Source organism: Xiphophorus maculatus, chromosome 22, assembly GCF_002775205.1.
Source record: "Xiphophorus maculatus strain JP 163 A chromosome 22, X_maculatus-5.0-male, whole genome shotgun sequence".
Taxonomy (NCBI): domain Eukaryota; kingdom Metazoa; phylum Chordata; class Actinopteri; order Cyprinodontiformes; family Poeciliidae; genus Xiphophorus; species Xiphophorus maculatus.
The window spans coordinates 3,491,040-3,512,492 of NC_036464.1; the positions used below are offsets into that span (position 1 = coordinate 3,491,040).

Consider the following 21,453-nt stretch of genomic DNA (forward strand, 5'->3'; position numbering starts at 1 on the left):
GAAATGTCATCACTGGAGCACACACAAAAACACAAGTGTGCCTATAATTACATAATATACAAATATGCTAAATATTTATAACTTAGCATTTTCGAGCACTCAGACAGTCTTATGGATGGGATTGTTGAGCAATCTGATGGCCAGTGGGAGACAACTATTTCTGAGTCTGGCTGTGCTAATGCTAAACCATTAGCATCAGAACAGATGCAGATGCTAAACGCCAACCAGATGAACAGACCTTGGAGAGGATCTGGTTTGCTTTGGCTAAGCAGCGTCTGTGTAATGTTCTGGATGGGGGAGTGAAGTCCCAATGATCCTCTCCGCTGTCTTCACCACTTTTTGCAGAGACTTACAGTCTGAGGCCTTGCAGCTCCCAGATCAGATGGAGATACTGCTGGTCAGCAGGCTCTCAATGATGAGATATTGTAGAAACTCTGCGCAGTTTGAGACGGCAAGAGACAAACGTCTTTAGACCATCCTATAAACTAGGGATCCTCAACTCCAGGCCTCAAGAGAACAACGTGTGTCCAGGTGTTTGATGAGGGAGATGCTGACCAATCCTTGGCTTGCATCGACACATACAGGGGTCACCAACCTTTGTGAGACTGGGAGCTGCTTCACGGGTCCAGAGCAAAACGAAGGGCTACTTGTTTTTTTTTTACCCCTCCAGGGGGTATTTTGTGGCTCTAGTGTCCCTTATATGACAGCAGGCTGACAGGAAACGGGGAAGGAGAGGGGGGAAGACATGAGGCAAATGTCGTCGGGTCTGGGAGTCGAACCCGCGACAGCCACGTCGAGGACTCAAGGCATACAGGTCACGCTAACCGCTACGCCACCACGGCACGCCCCGAAGGGCTATTTGTTTGATACATCAATGTTCTTGGCTCAGCCTTTATAACAATAATACATATACAGTATGTGTATATATGACTACATGCTGCCTGATCATATTAATGTTAGGGACTACTGACAATAATTATCAGTAAAGACAGATATGGTTAATTGCTATTATGTGATCAGAAATTCTTAGTTCAGAGTTTTCAGTTTGATTCCCTTTTGGAGCTTTTCTGTGTGATTCTAAATTTCCCACAAGTGACTGAAGAGTCTGGATTGGTGCAGCTGAACAGATTTAACTTTAAATAAAAAAAAGAAAAGTTATTGTAAATTTTATTATCCAACCCTCTTTACTATTAACAAAATTGTGGAGAGAAGAAAAAGTTATTTTGTGCCAAAACATCTTGTATGTAGCGCACATCAGTGTGAGTCTGTGGGGGTCAAAGGGCAGCCAAAGCCTAAATCTGATTGGTCAGTTTGCTTTTTCTGTGAGCTAAAAATGATGAGTGGAGTTTGAACCTCGTAGTTCTAAGATCCCGCCTGAACTTTTTACAGTGTGCAGTTCTGGCGGGTCGCCGGTTTATGAGCTTTTTTTTGTGGTTTCGCGAACTGAACAGCTGACGGGTCACCAGCTGGCTGACACCAGCAGATGTAGAAAAAAACTGTCAGACAGATCGGAAGGTACAAAACTATCACTACACCTGACCTGCAATAGAACACCTCTCCAACGCATCATGTGGCGTCGCACAAAAGCAGCACAAACCTAAACCACTAAAGCCTTTTTTTTCACATAAACGATGCTAAATAATAAAGACATGGAATCGAAGCCTATATACCCGGTTGATCCTTGGAAAGAGGAGGATGTTGGTTCCCAGGTTCAGGTGGAGTCAGACGTCCAGAGGAGGAGAAGGTGAAGCAACAATTTTTACTCCTTTGGGGAACGTTTCCACTAGATTAATTGGTTTAACCCTCAGTTTTAGCGCGACGCTCAGGAAGAGCAGCAGATGTCAGCTAACAGGTGACCATCTGCTCTCCAGTTCAGGAACATCAGAGAAGCTCAGAAACCGACGACCCGTCAGAACCGACACTGTAAAAAGCTCAGCCGGGATCCAAACCGCTCTTAGAACTACGGGAGGTTCAAACTCCTGTCATTCATTTTTATCTTACAGAAAAAGCACCAAGCCGCCAAATAAACAAAAGCAAACTGACCAATCAGATTTAAGCTTTGGCGTGCCCTTTGACCTCTACAGACTCAGACATGCGCTATGTACAAGATGTTTGACACATAAGATCTTTTTTTTTCTCCACAATTTTGTTAATTGTAAAGAGGGTTAAATAATAAACATTTCAGAAATGATTCTTTTCTTTTTTTACTTCAAGGAGAACCTTAACCCTCTATGGCATGACTTTTTATTTTTGTGGGGAAGAAATATTTTCCTGCATTCTTTGGGAGCTTGGTGGTCCCTAATTACATGTCAATCATAAAATCGGACTCTGACACCTCCTGGAACCAGATTTGGGTTTGTTGCCTCAGGGTAACATTGGTCTAGAACACCAAGATTGTCTACACTGATTATGAGAAATGAAATACAAATCAAACAAAAACTATATTCATAAAAGAACTATTTTTTGGACAAAAATATGTCAAAAATCATGCCCCCCAAAAAATAAAATAAAGGAGCAATGTGAGGTACAGCTATGTGGTTTGTTGCCTGAGGGCAACGCCATGCCATAGAGGGTTAAGGTACCAGAGCGGGTCCAGCTGCCGGCGCTGCTGCCCTCCGATAAAATCCTGCAGGCGTCTGTGCAGTTCTGAACTTTAACCACAGAAAAGAGTTTTATGCACAAAGCAATTTATTTTTAAAAATGTTATAATTTACTTTTTTTTAAAAATTCTAAATATAAACAAATGTTATTAATTTAATGTAAAAACATTAAATATTTTTTTGGCAGTGCTCCCTAATGACAATGGCTATTTTCAGAACTTGCTCCGCAGACTGACAAGGTCCCCTCGGGCGACCGGGGGCCGCGGGCCCCACGTTGGTGACCCCTGACCTAGACACTAGCCAAACCTTGGCTAGCACTAAAACATTAAACACTAGAGTAGTGGGACACATTCATGATCAATTATTCCTCCTGAAACTTGTTTTATTTTATCAAGGGACTGGATGTGTTCTTTGTTTTAATATTTAAAACAAAAAAGAATCAAATTCTTTTTGGGATATTATTAAAATGAACTAAAACATGACTGCTAAGAATCATTGAGGATCTATGAATCTGGAAATCATATCATGATACAGTGAAGTCTGAGAAACATTCGGTGGAAAAACCTTCAGGATTAGTTTGGTCAACATGAGCAAACACAGAATGGGGCATTTTAAGGAGACAGAACCTGTTCTGGGTTGTTGCAGACTAACGGAATCAGAGTCTGGGGTTCGGTGGCCATCGCGCTTTCATCGATCAGGATCTGACGTGCACTGACCGTGGAGGAGAGGATGGGGGTGGATGACTGTGTGCACGTGCACAGGATGATGTCATGTCTGTTCAGCTCATGTATCCGAGCATCTCTGAGAAGGTTCCTGTATCTGCATGGAAAAACAAAGATGTCATGTTTTCATATCTATTTCATTTTATTCAGGGATATAATGAAACCACTATGCTTACTCTTTCACTTCCTCAGGAGTCAAGACTTTCTCAGTAGTCGAGACTTTCTTGAGCCATTCGCTAATCCGTTGATCAAATATTTTTATTTTTGTTGAAAAGGGGTTTTCTGGCTCACGGATGCGATGGTGCAGAGTGATGCTCCTAAAATCAATGCAACACATGTAAGCATATATGCTTAGGGTAGGGTAAGGGTTAAGGTTAGTTAACCCTAATCCTATCCCCCCCTTACCATGACTCCTGAGATGTTTCCTTATTCCTCTGCAGAGGAATAAGGAAACGGATATAAGGATATGTTTAGCAGCATTCGTCTTTCCATGCTACATGAAAAGATGAATGCTGACTCTCCACATGCTGCCTGTGGAGGGTCTTAACTGAAAGTGCAGTACCTGAGCTCTGGGTTGGACTTGTCCTGGCGAAGTGACCTGTGAGAAAACTGCAGGTCACTGTTTGGAAAAGGATATTCAACGTTCTCTACTTGCTGGCCATAGACTCTGAGGATCCGAAGTCTCTCCTTAAACCTCATCAGATACTCTGTGGATCAATCAGACACACATGGTTCCCAATCAAGATCCAAATGTTCAATCAGAAATAATTTAAACATTGTCTCAAAAAGTACATTTACCTGCAACAACGTCCACTGACTTGTTGGATGGACCGCAGTAGAGAATGACTTCCTTTTTGTCTTTGTCTCTTGGGTCTTCAGATATCCTGGGGTTATCAGAGTTTATCTCCAAAAACCAGTACACAATATTCACGCCCACCACCGTCTTCCCAGTTCCTGTCAGATAAACAAAAAAGAGATCTTTAACGCTGCATGTGGAAACAGGATTAATCACATTTCTGCTCTTACCTGGTGGTCCTTGTATCAGGGTAAAGTTGCTATTTAGAGCAGCTGCAACTGCTTGAAGTTGACTGTCATTAAGCTCTGGCAGTTTTGCTGGCAACTTTGTCCTGGCGATCTGGTGTTTCAGCACACTGCTTGGCGTAACTGGAAGATTAAGCAACACAACATGACTTTGTCATGGGGCCGCACTCTGCTGTCTTGATTGCTGCGTGTTCTTGTGAACAATAAATCTTCACACTGCAGGGTTATTAATAGAGTCTTACAGGACTCTGGCTTGGCCTGATCCTCTTAGAAATACAGTGATCCCTCGCTATAACGCGGTTCACCTTCACGGCCTCGATGTATCGCAGATTTTTTTGCGCAGTTTTTTTTTCACAGTGCATTGTGTTCTGCGTCCTGATTGGCTAAACAGTCTCTGCGCTTTTTCTCCTCCTGTGTGCCAATAACGTTACGTTATTTAAATATACGTAATACAGCTTGGCAAATTTTGGAAAATATCTTTTCCCAGAAGAAAAATAGCGACAACAACTACCGATAAGAACTTTGTTCTCCTTTGGAAAAAACACACCTGCACCTCAGGCTTCAGGAGAAAAAGCCAGTAGAGAGAGAAGTCAGGCCACAGCGTCACAGTCAGAGGAACAGAGAAATACGTCTCAATTTGTCCTACTATACTTTGTATTGATGATTAAAATCATTATTTTACTGTAGATATTTGTAAGAAAGCATTCTATTTGTTAAAAAAATAATTTAGGCCTGAAAACAGGTTTTGTTCTTTGGTTCAATGTAGAGTATTTAATTATGCTGTATAATAATTGTGAAAAATAAAGGTAACTACTTCACGGATCACTGGTTCTCTTCAGAACACAACCCCCGCGATAAACGAGGGTTCACTGTATTCGTGGTTCCAGTTGGTAAAATCATTGGGTTATATGGGATGAATTAGAGCCATGATGAAGGTCTTAGCACTGGCAACCACTCTTGTGTGTCAGGGCTGTTGTTTCTTCTAAAGTCTAAGGTCTAAAGTACGATGTTAAACATGGGTAGGACTGTGAATTGTCTGAGTAAAGCCAATTGACTCTCAGATAGCATTGACATTATTAGTATTTAACACTAAACCAGATAAAACAAATGAGATCTGACTCACAAATTGAGAGTTAAGGTCTGGTGGACAATACAAATAACATCAGCGTTGAATCTGAGGTTAGATTTAGAACGTTCCTACTGCTGGTAAAGACCAGAACAGTTTTGTGATGTCCGGCTATACACTGGTCTAGTAGTCACCATAGCTAGTTTGGTGACTACCAGCTCACCAAACTACTTTAAATGGACTGTTCTGTCCATCTGCCCGGCCACAGACTGGAGATCTGACCAGAGTCTACTCTACTCTCCAATAATTACCCAGGCAATAAAATCCTCTCTGCAATGATTTTTTAATAGTACTTTTAGTTTAGTTAATGGATGGATGGATGTTCAGTACTTTTCTTACTTTTTTTGGGAATCTTCTGGCCTAGTGCAATCCTCTTGACTAGGTCACATGCTGCCTCCAGGTTGAGAACAGCAGCTTCTTTCCGGCTGTAGGAAAACAAAGACAGACATTCATTTTAGAGAAAATGAATGAATTTCATCACCAACCAGAGGTGAAGAGCTTTAAAAGAGGAACTGAAGGAAACGTAAACTCACATGTCAGGCAGGAGCTTTGGGATGATCTCGGCAGTGAAAAGAGTTTTTCTCTTAAAAACACATTCAGGAACATATTCCATTGGCAGGTGACTGACATGGAAATCCACTTCACTTCCAGTTTCTCTAGAATCTACTTTGGTTGTGAAACCATGAGCCACCCAAGTAAACTCTTTTGGGTCGACCGGTGCAGAATGCTCTATAGGTAAAAGCAATTTCAGACCTCTTTTCCGAAAGCAAAGCAAGCATTTAGCAAGGTTGCATTCAATGACCCAATCTGTGATCCATTTCTGATGTAAGAAAAATGTTCCAGTCATGGTGCCTTCCAGCCGCTGAGTGAACTTTACCTCCAGATTCTCAATGATGATGCCATTACTTTCCTCCACTGCATTCGCTGCAGATTCCATCTCACAGATGGGTTTCCAGATCTCCATGTATTGTTTTGTGTTTCTATAGAAAGTCTTTGCTGGCTCTTGTGCTGACTGGGTGTAACATAAGATGGGGTTGTGGACATGTTGGACACAAATCTCAAACATCGGTTTAATGTGCACCAGCTGAATAACAGGCATGTGACGACCTCTACTCCCTTCTGATGTCATTTGCACCTGCATGGTGCCACCTGGCTGCAGGTGAAGATCAATGTCAGCATAGTGCTGGAAAGTAGGTGGTGAATCTAGGGACTCGGACTGGTCCAGGTTTTCTGTTTGAAGTGGAATGGTGTCCATCAGGAGGGACTTGGCCTGATCCAGATTTTCTGTTTGAACTGCTTCAATCACAGCCGTCCAAACTGTCAGAGGAACCTCAATGCATGGACCACGACCTGACATCTTGATCAACTCTTGGTGGATCAGCCTCTCGTCGGCTGCATATATTCGCCTTTTCCATTTGAGCAAGATGTATTTTTTTTCAGAGTCATAAACTGGTTGGTCCTCTAACTGTAATTCACTGAACATAATGGACAAAGGCAGATGAAATATGTTCCTGTTGAATGGAAATGACACCTTGAAGCTCTCTTCGTCTGGATCTGCAGAAATAACAAAGGCTAGCTTTGGTGCACTCTGCTGCTTTGTGCTCACTGCATAAAAGATCTGTTGAGCCTTTTGCTCAAACTGCTTAACTTTCTTTGAGTTGGGGTCAAACTGATGACACAGATCAGTGATTTCAGTACGAGTATACTGGAGAGCATTGTTACATATGAAAGAGTGCAGGAGCCTCTGTAAGATCAGGTCCATGTAACGTCTTATTGGTGAGGAGGCTTGTGTGTAAGGGTTAAGCTTGAGAGAATGATGTCCAACTTCTGCTTCTTCAGAGGATTTTGAACGGATTAAATATGCTTTGCTTCTGCAGCATTGCAACTCGTAAATAACTGGTTGGAGCAGAGGGTAGATGTCATCCGCAGCCACAAGGTCCACCAGTTTGTCTGTATCGTTTTCTCTCAGAGCTGACTGGATGTCGTTCCACACAGTCTCCAAAATGGGGAAACGCTCAGTGCTTGGTTTAAGGTTAGGCACAGTTATTTCATCATGGTTGACACTAAAGGACAGTTCTATTAATGCTCCACATTTCTCTTTGAATGTTTCTAGCTTCTCAGGGTCTGGGCTGTTCTGACAGCGGAGTGGCGTGTGATATCTGGCTTTGGACTTACATAAGTATTTTGCTGTATAGTTGTTAAAGAACAGACTGATTTCTTCAATCATCTGGTGGGCTTTCCGCTTCCCAGGCGACCTGTCATCATCACACTGGTAATAAGCCCACTCTCTCCCCAGTCTTAACTTCCTTTGAACTTTAGCAAAGTGATAGGCCACAGTGACACCGTCCTCCTCTGTGCTGAATGTGGGAGGGTCTCTGTATCTTTGGGTGATGACCACCTCTGCCTCTTCATAAGTAAACTGCCTTTTTGACCTGATCATGGACAGCTGAAATTTTGGATCTTCAGAAATCTTGTGTGTTTCTTTTTCCACTTTGAGCATCAAGGAGACGACCCTGCGATCCTGATGTGGCAGAAGACTGAATTGGCCAGTGCTCAGGTTTCCAGGGAACATATGAATAGGTTCTTCTCCGGGGTAACGTGTAGAACCTCGTTCTTCTGCATGCTTATCTAGTTCATCACCTGGACTCACATAACTTGCCACATCTGCAATGTGGATTCCCAGCTCATAATGGTCTCCAGTATCTCTAATGCTGATGGCATCATCCAGATCTTTTGCTCCTTCTGGATCAACTGTAAATGTGATTGTTTCAGTTTCATCCTGCCTCTTTTCACTGTCTTCGTCTTTATTTGGAAGACCTTCATATGTATCCAAACTAGTGTTTTTGACCTCAAATTCTTCTTTCAGCAACCAAAGTCTGTCATTAAGAGGCCCACTGTTTGGGAGAACATCTGTGACTCTTCCCAAAGGGTAAAGACAATGTTCTTTCCACCCAATCACCTGCACTACAAACACCTTGTCCCTGACCTCACTGACATGGTGAGATCTTATGATTGTCCAGTATCCACTGATTTCCTCCCATACTGGTAGAAAGTTTCGTCTTTTTTCCAGGAGCAGAATGGTTGTTTTAGGTGCATTTTTATTGACAGGTATCATAATCCTTTTTACAAACTTATTATTGGTAGCTGCAGGTCTCTTGGAGTGATCTTCTTCCTCAAGGAAGCATACAAATTCACGGGCAGATTCATTTTCCTTGACAATACCAAGAACTCTAGCTGGTTGTCCTCCCCTGGCTGTTTGTACGACCACTTCATCCCCAGTGAAAGCCCTTCCCATGTTGGATCTCCCTTGAACATGTATGTGCCAGGTGGGTTTATGAAATGTTACAACATGTCCTCTGTTGTAAGACTCCTTCACAAACTTTCCTTTCTTGAATAACTCTGGTTGTTTTTCACGTAACTCCATCAGTTTACTAGAAACTTTGAAAGACTTTCCGAACTTCTGGTGGGTAACGTCTTCAGACTCCAGACTCTCTTCATCTGAACTATATTCAGTTTTCATCTGTTCATATTCATCTCGTAGCTCTTGCAGAATTGAGTCAGACATGGTTTTCTCATCTATAATTTCCAACTTCTGAAACTTGACTGTTTCTCCTACATCTTGTTCAAAAAACCCTTTGGTATAATGCTTTGGCTCTACACTGTTGTTGCTGAGGCAGTGGATGATGAAACTTTGCCAGAACCTGGAGCATTTCCCAGAGCAGCAGAGAGCTGCAGCATCTCCAACTACTGTCACCTGAGACTGAGCTCTGGTCATCGCAGTGTTTAAAACACGAGCATCATTGAAAAGAGGCAGCCCAGACGGGTTGGACTCTTTAAGGCTGTCACGGGTTTGTACAGCTGTCAGGATGACTGCTCTGAACTGTTTGCCTGTTAAAAAATGATTAATTAGGTCAAACTAACATAAGGAAAATCAGACAGTTCTTGATCTTTGACATCATGCAGGAAATCCTTCAGGGTTGAGGATTAAACTAGATGAAAGTTACCTTGGACATTTGCGAGAGTTTCAACGTTTACTTCAGAAAAGCCTTTTCTTAAAAGGATGGATCGAATTTGTTGAACCTGTTGAGAAATGACTATTGAAATTATTAAACACCATCAATAGCTACAAAGTTTATATGGCAGTCACGTATTTCCATTCTGTTTGCATTCATTAGGTTTGATAATGAAGCAACAGCAGGAGTAACAAGAACTTCAACAAATCAACATTTCAGAGATAAAACTTCAAAATGTCAAAGTATAATTTTATACAACAAAAACTTATTTATTAAGATTACTTTGAACAATTTTACCTGAGAGCCTTCTGACAGAACACAAATGGATTTTAGGTCCTTGGGCCCCCAGTTTGTTGGCCAGTTCTTCACAATGTCTTCCACAACCTCAGTGACTTTAAAAGATTCTTGCTTGTTATACCAAGACATAGTCACAATATCCAGGACACATTCTCCCCGAACATGGTGGAACCGGAGAGCGTGATCATTTGGAGGAGCTGGAACGTCTCCTGAGGCTTCAATCACATCACTCTTTCCAACATAAAAATGAGCGGAGACAAACTCTACAATCTCCTTGGTTGAACGGTAGTTCTGACTAAAGATGATCCTGCTGCTCTGGGCGGCGTCACATTTTTGTCCTTGATAGTAGTGGAACAAACGAGTGAGGAGCGTGCAGTCTGAACGACGGTGGTCATCCACAGAGAAGAGCTGTGGTCCCATCTGCATGTGATCTCCAGCGAGAATAACTCTGGTGTTTGGCCCAGCGAGACTCAGGGCCGACAAGGCTTCGCATTCCAGCATCTGGGAGGCTTCATCGATCAGTATGTGGGTGAAGAGTCCGTCTACAAGCTTCAGGTCATGAAACAGTCCTGCCATTGTTGTTGTTGTCACAACTACATTGTGGTCTTCCAGAACAGCTTTGGTTGGGGGCAGAAAAGACTTTCTATCTTTAGAGAGAAAACAGTATTTTAAGGTGATCTCATCTGTGGCAAACAGAGCCTTTCCACTGTTGGCTTTTATTCGAATTGGCCTCAGTTTGTTAGTTTTACTGATGGCAGGATGGAAGTGTTCTCTGACATACAGGTCTGCAGAACTGAAAGGTACAAAACGGACAAGTTAAAACTCCAGTAGGCTTTGAATGATATCTTTTCAACATTTGGGAATCGAGGTTAAAGCCATAAATAAGCTGTCATACTAATTTTATACCAAACTATAGCCTGGTAAAACGATGCGTTGACTCTGAAGTTTTAAGTTTGATCCAATTTAGCAACATTTTTGATACGTCCAGGGACAACAGATGTATTCCCTGCCAAATAAATGTATGAATCTCAAATCATTTTGTATTTAAGTTGTTCACTTAGTCAAACAGATATTATTACAAAACAATCTTTTACAGACAACAAGCAGAACTTTTTAACCAAATCTATTCTTCCCCCTCACTTCCACCCTGTAGATGTGTTGATGGATCATTTCTACTCTAAAATTTCAGACATCACTGATTGCATGGCTTCCATTAAAGTGAAGATTGTGTCTGGTAGGAAGAAATCTCTGGAGAAAGAAGTGAAAGAAACCTGTGCTGAGGGCTGAACATAGACTTCAGACTTTCTAGTCCCAAAGGGAAAATTATTTTCCACAAACCAGTTCCTGCACTCACTTCAGTAAGTAGACTAGATACACAATAACATCGTGTAAATGGCATAAAACGTGTCTCCAGGTTGACAACTGGACACTACGAAATCTACAGAGACGCACGGCGAAGAAATCACTCCACACTAAACATTTTAGGGAAACGTTCTTCCTGGAAATCATAAACAATGCTGGAGCTTTCTTTGCAACAGTTGACAGAATCACAAACCCTCCTGTGACTGAATCACCTGAACTCAACAGCGCCTACAATGAATTTTCCAACTTTTTTACAGAAAAAATTCATAAAAATTCGAGGGTTAATCTGCATATTAGTACTAATCCAGTATTAATGCTAAGCCCAAACATAAAAAACACACAGAACTGAAATGACTGAGCTCTACTTTCTGCATTGCTTATAATTTGCTGACTGGATGTTGGCCAACCTTAAGATGACCATCTACTGCTGGTCATCTTATCAAACCAATCAATATTTCTGAACCAAACAAGTTACCTGTTGGTATGGGTGCAAATCAGGATTTTGTTCTGCGGATGCCTGCAAAGTTCGATGGCTGCTGTAGCAATAGTGAAGGTCTTCCCGGTTCCAAAAGGTCCATAAATGAGCAGAGGTGCAGTCAGCTTTTCTCCATCATGGTTCCCCGTAATGAAGCCAAGTGCAGACTGCTGTTTGGAGTTCAGGTTCTCGTAGGTGACATCACCGACAGGAACTCCACAATTCTTGAGGTCTGGCAGGACTCTGGTGGTATCAGGAAGCAGGTCTACAGCTTTGTGCATGGTACATAAGCTGAGGCGATCCAACTGAAACTGGACCTCCATTTGATAAGATTGCTTGTCTTTGAGAGAAAGATCAGAGCAGCACTGTTTAGACAGCTGTAGGTGTATCTGGTTCTCATTGGTTCTGAGGTTCAGAACCTTGGCTTCATAGACCTTGGACTTTGGATGGAGAGAGTCTACAGGAGCTATCAGTGCTGACTGGACGTTTCGTTTCAGTACCAGACCTTCAGGACTGTCCATGGTCAGCTTATAAGGGATGGAAACAGAACAGAAAAGTTCTCCCTGACGAGCAAACTCCATCCCGAACTTTGGATCGTTCAACATAGTCATTGTTGTAATTTGTCCACAAACATTTAGTCTAAAGAAAATGACACGAAACGCTTTTTAAAAAGCAGAAACCATTTTGAGACATGTTAAAGAAACCTGTTAAACGTAGACTTTACCTTGAAACCACTTGGTCCTCAGCTCTCTCCTCATTGTACAGGAACTCATGCATCTTTGTCTTGTAGTTTTCAGCTGTCAGTGCTGCTTGGCTGTAACAAGAGGGCTTACAGAGAAGGCTTAGCTGTGGAGGCTTGTACTCCTTCATCAACTCTTCCTGTTTTTCTGTTCTGTATGAACAGGGTATTATAACCCTGTTCCCTCGATTCCAGCGCTCTGCACTTTGTAGAATGACGCCATGATTGAAGACTTGTTCCTTAGTGTCATCCACTGACTGCTGGCCAACTCTCACCTTCAGTTTCTTCAAGAGGACTGGTCTCATTCCAAAATCTAGCACCAACCACTGTTCATACAAGCCTGGGTGTGTAGATGTGAACGATACGGCGATGGTGTAGGTCATGTTGTCACTGAGGAACCCTTCGCCTGCAGAGTAGATGCATGGTTCAGAGCTGGTATCAGTGAGGCTGAATGAAGCTCCTGGTTCCTGCTTCAGCAGAGCCACATGCAGCAGCTGTCTCTGCAAGAAAACACAGAACAATTTTGTTTTCAAAGATTTAAAACATCTTGGACACAAACAACTTTTGACACTGAGTGTGGGATGTGGTCCAGTTTAGAGACACGGTGTTTAAACAGATCACTCTGTGGTGTCTTTGCAGTTGGAGGATGAATCAGCAGCAAATAACACCAGGGGGCGCTATTCTGATGGTTTCAGTGGTTCCTCCTGGTTCTAAGTTTAGCTTTCTGACATGTGGAAACTGACTCAAGCCTGCCCCCTGCTGGCCACAACAGTCAAGAAGTGTTGGTGATATTTAAATCAGATGCTAAGATAGAAACATACAGTATATCCATGCTTTGTCTAGATGTGGCCCACTGCTCATCCACAACACATTTCATTTATTACAGAATCTCCTCTGAAGCCACAAAGTGCTGCAGACGCCTGTTAATCGCCCATCCATTAAGGTTAGGGCTGGCAGCAGAGAAACGCCTAAAACCTGCCGGACAGACGACCCTCAGAGTCCGAGACAGAAAACCTTTAAATAATGGAGAGTTCTCCTGGTTTGTTCTGGTCGGTCTTTACATCCTGCAGCCCGAACATCAGAGGCTGGACAGCAGCTGAGCCCATAACAAACATGGAGGATAAAAGTAGATCCGATCTCCCACCACTGGACCACTGCTACTCAGGATGCACTTCTGGCTGTCAGCAGGACCTTTCAGGCAGAAACAGAACATCTCTCTGCTGTTAGGAAGTGGACTGAAGAAAGGTCGGCTCTGACGAACCTGATTGGAGGAAGTTTGGGGGACCAAAACTGACACTGCAGCTCCAGTTGTGGGAACATGAAAGCTAAAAACTGCTGCATGTGGCTCTGCTGAAGCAGGAACCAGGAGCTTCATTCAGCCTCACTGATACCAGCTCTGAACCATGGATCTACTCTAGGCGAAAGGTACCTAAGTGACAACATGACCTACACCATCGTCTGGATGTTTTACCCTCACATTTCTTTAAGAAAGTCCTGCCTGTTATTGCTGCTGATCTGATCCAAATAGTAAACTCATCGCTCTCATCAGGCGTTTTCCCCCAGGCTCTGAAAACAGCAGTAATCAAACCACTGATAAAAAAGAACAATCTGGACAAATCACTACTGCAGAATTACAGGCCGACCTCTGACCTCTGATTCATCAGCAAAGTTATTGAAAAAGCTGTGTAAACAATTAACTAGCTTCCTAACGATAACCAACCGCTTTGACTCCTTCCAGTCTGGTTTCCATGGTTACCACAGCACAGAGACTGGCCTAGTCAAAGTGTTCAATGACATCCATATAAATACGGACTGTGGCAGAACCACAATGCTGGTTCTGTTGGACCTCAGTGTTGACCATGACATATTACTGAATCGACTGGAGAGTTGGGTCGGACTCTCCGGTCCAGTGCTTAACTGGTTTGAATCCTACATAAAGAACAGGGATTTCTTTGTTTCAATTGGAAACTTCTCATCAAAGAGGTCAAAGGTCACATGTGGGGTACCCCAAGGTTCAATCCTAGGACCCCTTCTATTCAATATTTATATGCTCCCACTAGCTCAGGTTATAACAGGAAATAATATTAACTACCATAACTATGCAGATGACACACAGCTCTACATTACGATGTCACCAGGTGACCTTTGACCCCATCCAATCACTGAACAGATGCTTAGAACAGATAAATGTGTGGATGTGCCAAAACTTTCTCCAGCTGAACAAAAACAAAACTGATATTATTTTTGGACCTAAAGAGGAACGATCTAGAGTTATAGATCTAGAGTTATAGATCTAGAGTCATAGATCTAGAGTTATAGATCTAGAGTCGTAGATCTATAGTTATAGATCTAGAGCTATAGATCTAGAGTTATAGATCTAGAGTCAATGCACAGCTTCAGTTATTACAACTAAAAACCAGTGATCAGGCTAAAACCTGGGAGTAGTGATGGACTCTGACCTGAACCTCCAGAGCCACATAAAGACAGTTACAAAGTCGGCCTTCTATCACCTGAACAACATTTCCAGGATTAAAGGACGAATGTCTCAGCCAGATCTAGAGAAACTCATCCATGCCTTCATCTTCAGTCGTATTGATTATTGCAACAGCGTCTTCACAGGTCTGTCCAACAAATCAATCAAACAGCTGCAGCTGATCCAGATGCTGCTGCTGGCGTTCTGACTAAAACCAGGAAGATAGAGCACATAACACCAGTTTTAAAGTCCCTCCACTGGCTCCCTGTAGCTCAAAGAATAGACTTTAAAATACTGTTGTTAGTTTATAAATCACTGAATAGCTTAGCACCACAATACATTAAAGATCTGCTGTTGTTGTATCAACCTTCCAGACCTCTCAGGTTCTGGTTCTGGTTCTGCTCTGCATCCCCAGAACCAGAACCAAAAGAGGAGAAGCAGCTTTCAGCATCTATGCACCACAAATTTGGAACAAACTTCCAGAAAACTGTAAAACAGCTGAAACACTGACTTCTTTTAAATCTCCACTAAAAACCCACCTGGTTAGGATTATATTTGAAATGTAATCAATTACAAATTTATTGATGGACCTTGACTTAATGATTGATTCTATGTTGCTTTGTGTTTCTGTGTTTGTAATGATGTAAAGCACTTTGAAATGTCTTGCTGCTGAAATGGGCTATACAAATAAAATTTGATTGATTGATTGAAAAACCATCATTACTTGATTGGAAATGTCCGAGACAGATGGAAGGAATGAAAATGAGTGAAGGTCCAGATCATTACTAAGTGAGCACAAGCTTTTACTTTTTGCAGTTTTTTTATGACATATTTTGGTTTGAATGTGGAGCAATTTGAAAAGGAAGATTTCTTTTTATATTAAATAATTCTTAGTTTTGCAGTTTTAATACCTATAAAACATAATGGAAGACACTTAACATCTTGTAAAGTTAATGTTCTGTTGAACCACAGCATTTTCTTTTATTTGTGTATTTTGTTTCTCCCCTCCAGTTGGTCTTTTGTGGCTCTAGTGTCCCTTATATGAAAGTAGGCTGACAGGAAAGGGGGGAAGACATGCGGCAAATGTCACCGGGTCTGGGAATCGAACCCGCAACGGCCACGTTGAGGACTTAAGGCCTCCAAACATGGGTCGCGCTGTCCCCTACGCCACCGCAGCACGCCCCTCATTTGTGTATTTCTTTCCACTTGGCAGCTTATTTGACTGTTTGTTGTTGGCCAAAATTAGACGCAGAAAGTGTTTGATTTTGTAGACATTTATATATAAACATAATTTTTGTTCTGATGAATGGTTATTGTCAGCATCCTGGTTTGTTAGGTTGTTTTGTAGTTTGATTTGATTCTGGTTTCATTATTATTTTATTAGTTTCTTATTTTGATTAGATCTGTCTTGTTCCTGTCTTCCTTTAGTTGGATTCTTCTTAATGTTTCTAGTTATTCTTCGCTGTTCTACATTTACTAGGTTCCTTTGTACTGGTTATTCTTTAGTGTTGGATTGATTTGTTTTTATCTGTGCCTCTCTTCCTTCACACCTGCCATCAGTTTGCCCTGCAGTTCATTACTGGGCAAACTGGTGGCTGAATGATGTGTTAAGTTGCACAAAATTCGAGACCAAACTTCAGCTATAAAAGAGAACAAACTTCAGCTTTAATTAACATTTGCAAATGGAGAAAACATACAAAGCTCACATCTCAGTGAGAATCGGATGAGTTCTGACTTGGGGCTGAATGTCCCCTCATCTACATAGGATACATCACACATTACGTAGCCACACCCCCTGGCTCAAGTGTCAGGTAAAAATCTGTATGTCACTTATCTGTAAGTTTCAGTGGAGCAGGGTTGCATACACACTCACAGCTCAACGTTAGGCGTTTCTCCAAAAAGTCTCTCTGCTGATGGCTAAACAGATACTAGTAACTGAACTTCTACAAACTAGGCTTATCATCTTAGCCATGTCTCACATGTCTAACTGCTGAACACCCTGTTCTTCATTTATCTGAGGAGGGTCAGAAGAGCATATCTCCTGTTGAGCTGCAACTGAGTGCAAACCTTTTAATAAAAACATCATAAAGTGTACATTCAAATTTATTTAAACTTTGTTACTAAATTTTTCCTTCACAGATGAAATCAGCTGGGACTGCCGCCACCCACCAGGATCCTGTTTATGCTGTTTGTGAAAGTATTGGCTGCACAATCGTCCGTATTGTTCTAGTCCATTCAGCCTCTAGTCTGGCTCTGGTTCTGGACACTCACTCCAACTTCTATATAGATCAGTGGTTCTTAACCTTTTTTAGGTACCGAACCCATCAGCTTCATATGCGCCTTCACCGAACCCTTCTTTAGTGATAAATAAAATATTTTTTTTTCCAAATTCAAGACATAGGTTGTATGTTTTTTTGCTGGTGCACAAAATGAGTCGTGCATGAACGTCACTTTGCTCAAAGAACAAAACCATGAACTCACAGCAAGTTACAGTGTTACTTTATTCTGGCCCCCCAAAAATATTTTGGCCCCATGAAAGAATTTCAGCCCCCAAAATATTTTTTTTTTACTATTTTACAAATTAAAAATAAATTTGGATTTTTTCAAAGAATACATTTTTTTTAATAACTTAATTTTTTAAAATTTTAAATTTAATTTATTTTTTGTCGTTTTGAATCCACAAAATACGTTTTTGGGGCCAGAATAAAGTGTTGCACAAATGACATACCTGCAAATCAGTGAGACTCCTGCTGCTGTTTTTGGGAGACCAGTTCAGAGAGGCGTGGCTTCAGAGAGGCGTGGCTTCACCTTGGCAGGTGCATCTTCAGAGCAAAGTCTGTTCATTTTCTTCTTTTTTGCTCGACATATTTAGTATGGATTAAAATATTAAGAAAGAAACCACGCGACGTACAACTACGACAGCCACTAAATTCCCCGCAGCTCTGATTGGCTGAGCAACGTAACATGATCCTCTGCAGCCAGTGATGGCCCAGCGGGGCGCGTCATCACGACTTTACACAGGTGTGTCTTTACCTCCGCGGCAGAGGCTCCGCCGAACCCCTGAGACCGACTCATCGAACCCCTGGGGTTTGACCGAACCCAGGTTAAGAACCACTGATATAGACGAATGCAGCCTTTCTGAATCTCTGAGTCTTCTTGGTTCAATATTTCCATATATAAACAGTGTTTGTCCTGTAAAACTGATGAATGTTTGTTTACCTCTGTCTCCACCCTGAAGGTCCATCTGAGGGCTGCAGAGACGTTTTCTGTCTCCACAGTTAAATCTTCATCACAGGAGACGCTGACATCATCCACCTGTTCAGACAGCTGTTGAGAATCAGAAGTTAAACCTGTCAGATTGCCAGATGTTGCGGCCAAACCCAACCCATCCCAGAGAGACGACAGGAGGAAACCAGGATCTGCTGGTTTTGTGTCTCTGATGTCTGAAAACATCACAGGAGGAAATCTTCTGAACTAAGACAGTCGGGTCAGTCATCCCCTCTCTGTGCCAACTGAACTCACCACGTAGACTTCATTGCTGCTGTTCCTGTAATCATCCAGAAGCTGCTGGTTGTAGCACATCAGGCCCTGAGTCTCAATGCTGCGTTTGATCTCCTCTTCCTCTACAGATCTCATCATCCACTCCTGCAGCTCCTCCTCACAATGAGCTTTAGGACAGTTGGACCCATATTCGCAGGTTTTTGGTCTACAATGCAAACCTTGTGTTAGTATTGCATTAGAATGTTTGTTTTGATGTAAGATGAACTGTTCATTGACACTTGACAGGTAGTCCTGATTGAATCCTTGTCAGGTGAACCCTCCCATATAATCAGATGATGCTCAGCAGGAATCAGGCTGATATTTCCCCAGTTCCCTGGACAGAAATCTCATTTACTCCCAACATCTGTCATATTGGACTCTGATCTGTTTTAGAGACACATACTGTTGGGTTTCTGCTAAATGAGTACATTTATCAACATAGAAAAGGTTAGACTGGTTAGAAAACCGTGCGGCTCGTCTCTGGATGTGGATTGGTGGCGAGTTGTTCCAGATGAAATCAGATCAGTGGCCTAGATGTGGGCCCTGCTCTGGAGAACCTCATCTTGATCCGGTGGCGGTTCCGCTAAAGATAAGTTGTTTACCTGTCACAGAGCCACAGCTCCGCCCGGCGGCTGTGTGGAGGCTGCCGTTGTCTCCACCTGATGGTGGTGTCCTGCGCCAGCAGCTGGGCGTGTTCCAGGCTGCAGCAGTGCTTGTAGAAGCTCTCTGGGGATGACAGCAGCAAGAGGCAGACCTTGCAGAAGACGGAGACCTGCTCGGCCTGCGGATGGCGCTCCCGGCTCAGCTGAAGGAGCTGAGGCCGGATGGAGAGGCCGCTGCGCTCCACCTTCCACACGGCCATCTCCACCTCGCTCTGGGCCTTCTGGCAGTGGCCGGCCTGGTGCCAGCAGGGCTTCCCCTGCCTGACGTGGCTGCAGAAGGTGAAGTGGCGGTGAGGGGGTGGGGGGCGCACCTGGCTCAAGGTGTGCTTGGTGCCGCCATCTGACAGGTGGTGCACCAACACCGGCTCCCAGCAGTGAGCTGCGTCTGCAGAACATGTCTCGTTCCACCGCTTTGGCGACAGTTTCGTTGGCCGCTCCAGAAAACAATGTTTGCAGAACTCGATGAACTTACCAGAGAAGTTCTGGAGAATGCTCTGAGCTGCCTGTTCTGCAGTTTCTGGACCCGGGTCCGACTCGGCTATGTGTCTGATCAACTCACTTTTACTGATCTTCTTCTCTTTGAGGTGGTTCCACACAGCGGCCTCCTCAGAGCTCCTGGCGTAGGTGCAGCCCTGACCCAGAGTGTGCTTGGGACACCCAGAACCCGCGACATAGTAGTCGCATACTTTATAAACGACTCCGGGACCCATGTGTGCCCCTGTGGGCCGCTCAGAGACAACCTTCCACTGGCTGGATGCCTTTCCTTTACCTAGGAGGAGACTCCTGCTGCACTTGTGGATAACCGGCTGGATGCTGTACGTGACTTCATTGTCCTGGTTGGAGCATAAATCACAAGCGACCTTCAGATCCAGAGCAGCCAGCAGATCTAGTTGAGCTTCTCCTGCACTGGGTTTCTGCTCGGCATTGCTCTTGGACTGAGCCAACATGCTGCAGAGTCGCTGATGGTCCATCCCATGTTGCTTTTCAAACGTCCACACTGCAGCTTCCTCATCGCTCCTGGCGTAGGTGCAGCGGTTCTTGTGCACGGTGCAGCCACGGCCCTCCTTGAAGTGCCAGCACACTTCGTATCGCTTTGGGTTTGGAAACGTTGGCCGTTTGGAGACGGGCCTCCAAGCACCGCTCCCCTTGGCTCTGCAGAGCAGCACCTGCTGCTCACAGCAGTGCTGGCCAGGTCTCAGTGTGAAGGTGATCTGGTTCTCCTGGACGCAGCAGCGACCACAGGCCAGGGCGAGGTCATGGGTCGACTGCAGGCCAGACAACATGGTGATGCCTTCAGAGCGCTGGAGCGAGTTTAGGGGACCGTCAGCGAGTCTGAAACAAGAAGCAGCAGAGATGTCAGAACTTCAGCGTCCTGCTCCGGGTTCTGGTTCAGACCAACTCTATCAGGTCAGGGGTTGACGTAGAACCTGACCTCTGGGTAGCAGCTGGCCGGCTTAGGGATGCTGGTGCTGAACACAGAGTTCCTTTAATCGAGGCCAAAGTCGGACAGAGATGCCTCTGATTACTAATAACTGGAACATTGGTCAATATCTTTGTTTATTTGCTTCATGATTTTGGTGATTGTTTCATAATTGGCATAACGTTTTTATGGTTTGTGAAGTAAAAATAATCAAAATGCTTATTTGAAGTTGTTTTATTCTTTTATTATCTTTTAATAAGTTCATACCAAAGTGTTATATATGACTGCATGAGTAAAAGATGTTTTTCTGTTGAAGCTGCACGTCTCAGCTAGGAACGGAAATCAGCCTGACAGTCTGAACTAAACCACAGAGTTCAGCTCATCCTGCCTGCAGAAGCGATTGTTGCATCTGCAGCTCTTCTCTCCACGTCAGAAACAGACAAATAGTTTTCACACCCAGTGGTTTAACTTTTTGACTCCTGGACTCGAGGAAACAAATTCACGATCAAAGTTCTTATAATTAATTTAGTGCTGATGTGCACAGAACAGGTTGCTGTTGGAAACTGTCACAATGTTCTGCCTTTTCACCTAGTTGACAGAAACCAGATGTTCTTTCCTTAGATGCGTTTATCCTTTAAGCGTCTTGGAATTGTTTGCTCCACCTATGGTTTGTGACAAGATGTGTATGAAATCTAACATCCTGTGTGCTGCAGTCAGAGCCTTCCTGACTGTTGCTCTCCACCTGCAGCTGAATTAAAGCTGTTTTGTTCTCTACCTTTGACTTTTGGGTCTTAGATTTTTCCCACTTCACAGGTTTAAAGCTCTTTGAAATGTGCTACTCTAATAAACTTAACATTAAAATAAGAAACATTTTCAATCAGGAGCTAGAAGGTCAAAGGGTCATGATGATCAGTGATCTGCTCCTCGCCCCATAATGTTCAATCAGAGATGATAGAAGCATTTATAGTGCAAGCACTGTAAAA

General features: G+C 43.2%; 1 protein-coding gene across 1 annotated transcript in view; it reads right to left on the bottom strand.

Moving 5' to 3' along the window:
• Positions 1–21,453, bottom strand: part of helz2 (helicase with zinc finger 2) — a 30,431-nt gene that overhangs the window by 4,926 nt on the left and 4,052 nt on the right. Inside the window, exons 2-15 of the mRNA XM_023327090.1 lie at positions 18,991–20,382; positions 18,371–18,554; positions 18,068–18,175; positions 12,361–12,875; positions 11,637–12,275; positions 9,800–10,592; positions 9,494–9,569; positions 6,023–9,377; positions 5,829–5,914; positions 4,349–4,486; positions 4,121–4,276; positions 3,885–4,029; positions 3,499–3,639; positions 3,227–3,419 (exon numbers count right to left, since the gene is read on the bottom strand). Of these exons, the coding sequence (XP_023182858.1) occupies positions 3,227–3,419; positions 3,499–3,639; positions 3,885–4,029; positions 4,121–4,276; positions 4,349–4,486; positions 5,829–5,914; positions 6,023–9,377; positions 9,494–9,569; positions 9,800–10,592; positions 11,637–12,275; positions 12,361–12,875; positions 18,068–18,175; positions 18,371–18,554; positions 18,991–20,333 (7,872 nt within the window). The 5' untranslated portion in view covers positions 20,334–20,382. The remainder of the gene's footprint in view (positions 1–3,226; positions 3,420–3,498; positions 3,640–3,884; positions 4,030–4,120; positions 4,277–4,348; positions 4,487–5,828; positions 5,915–6,022; positions 9,378–9,493; positions 9,570–9,799; positions 10,593–11,636; positions 12,276–12,360; positions 12,876–18,067; positions 18,176–18,370; positions 18,555–18,990; positions 20,383–21,453) is intronic.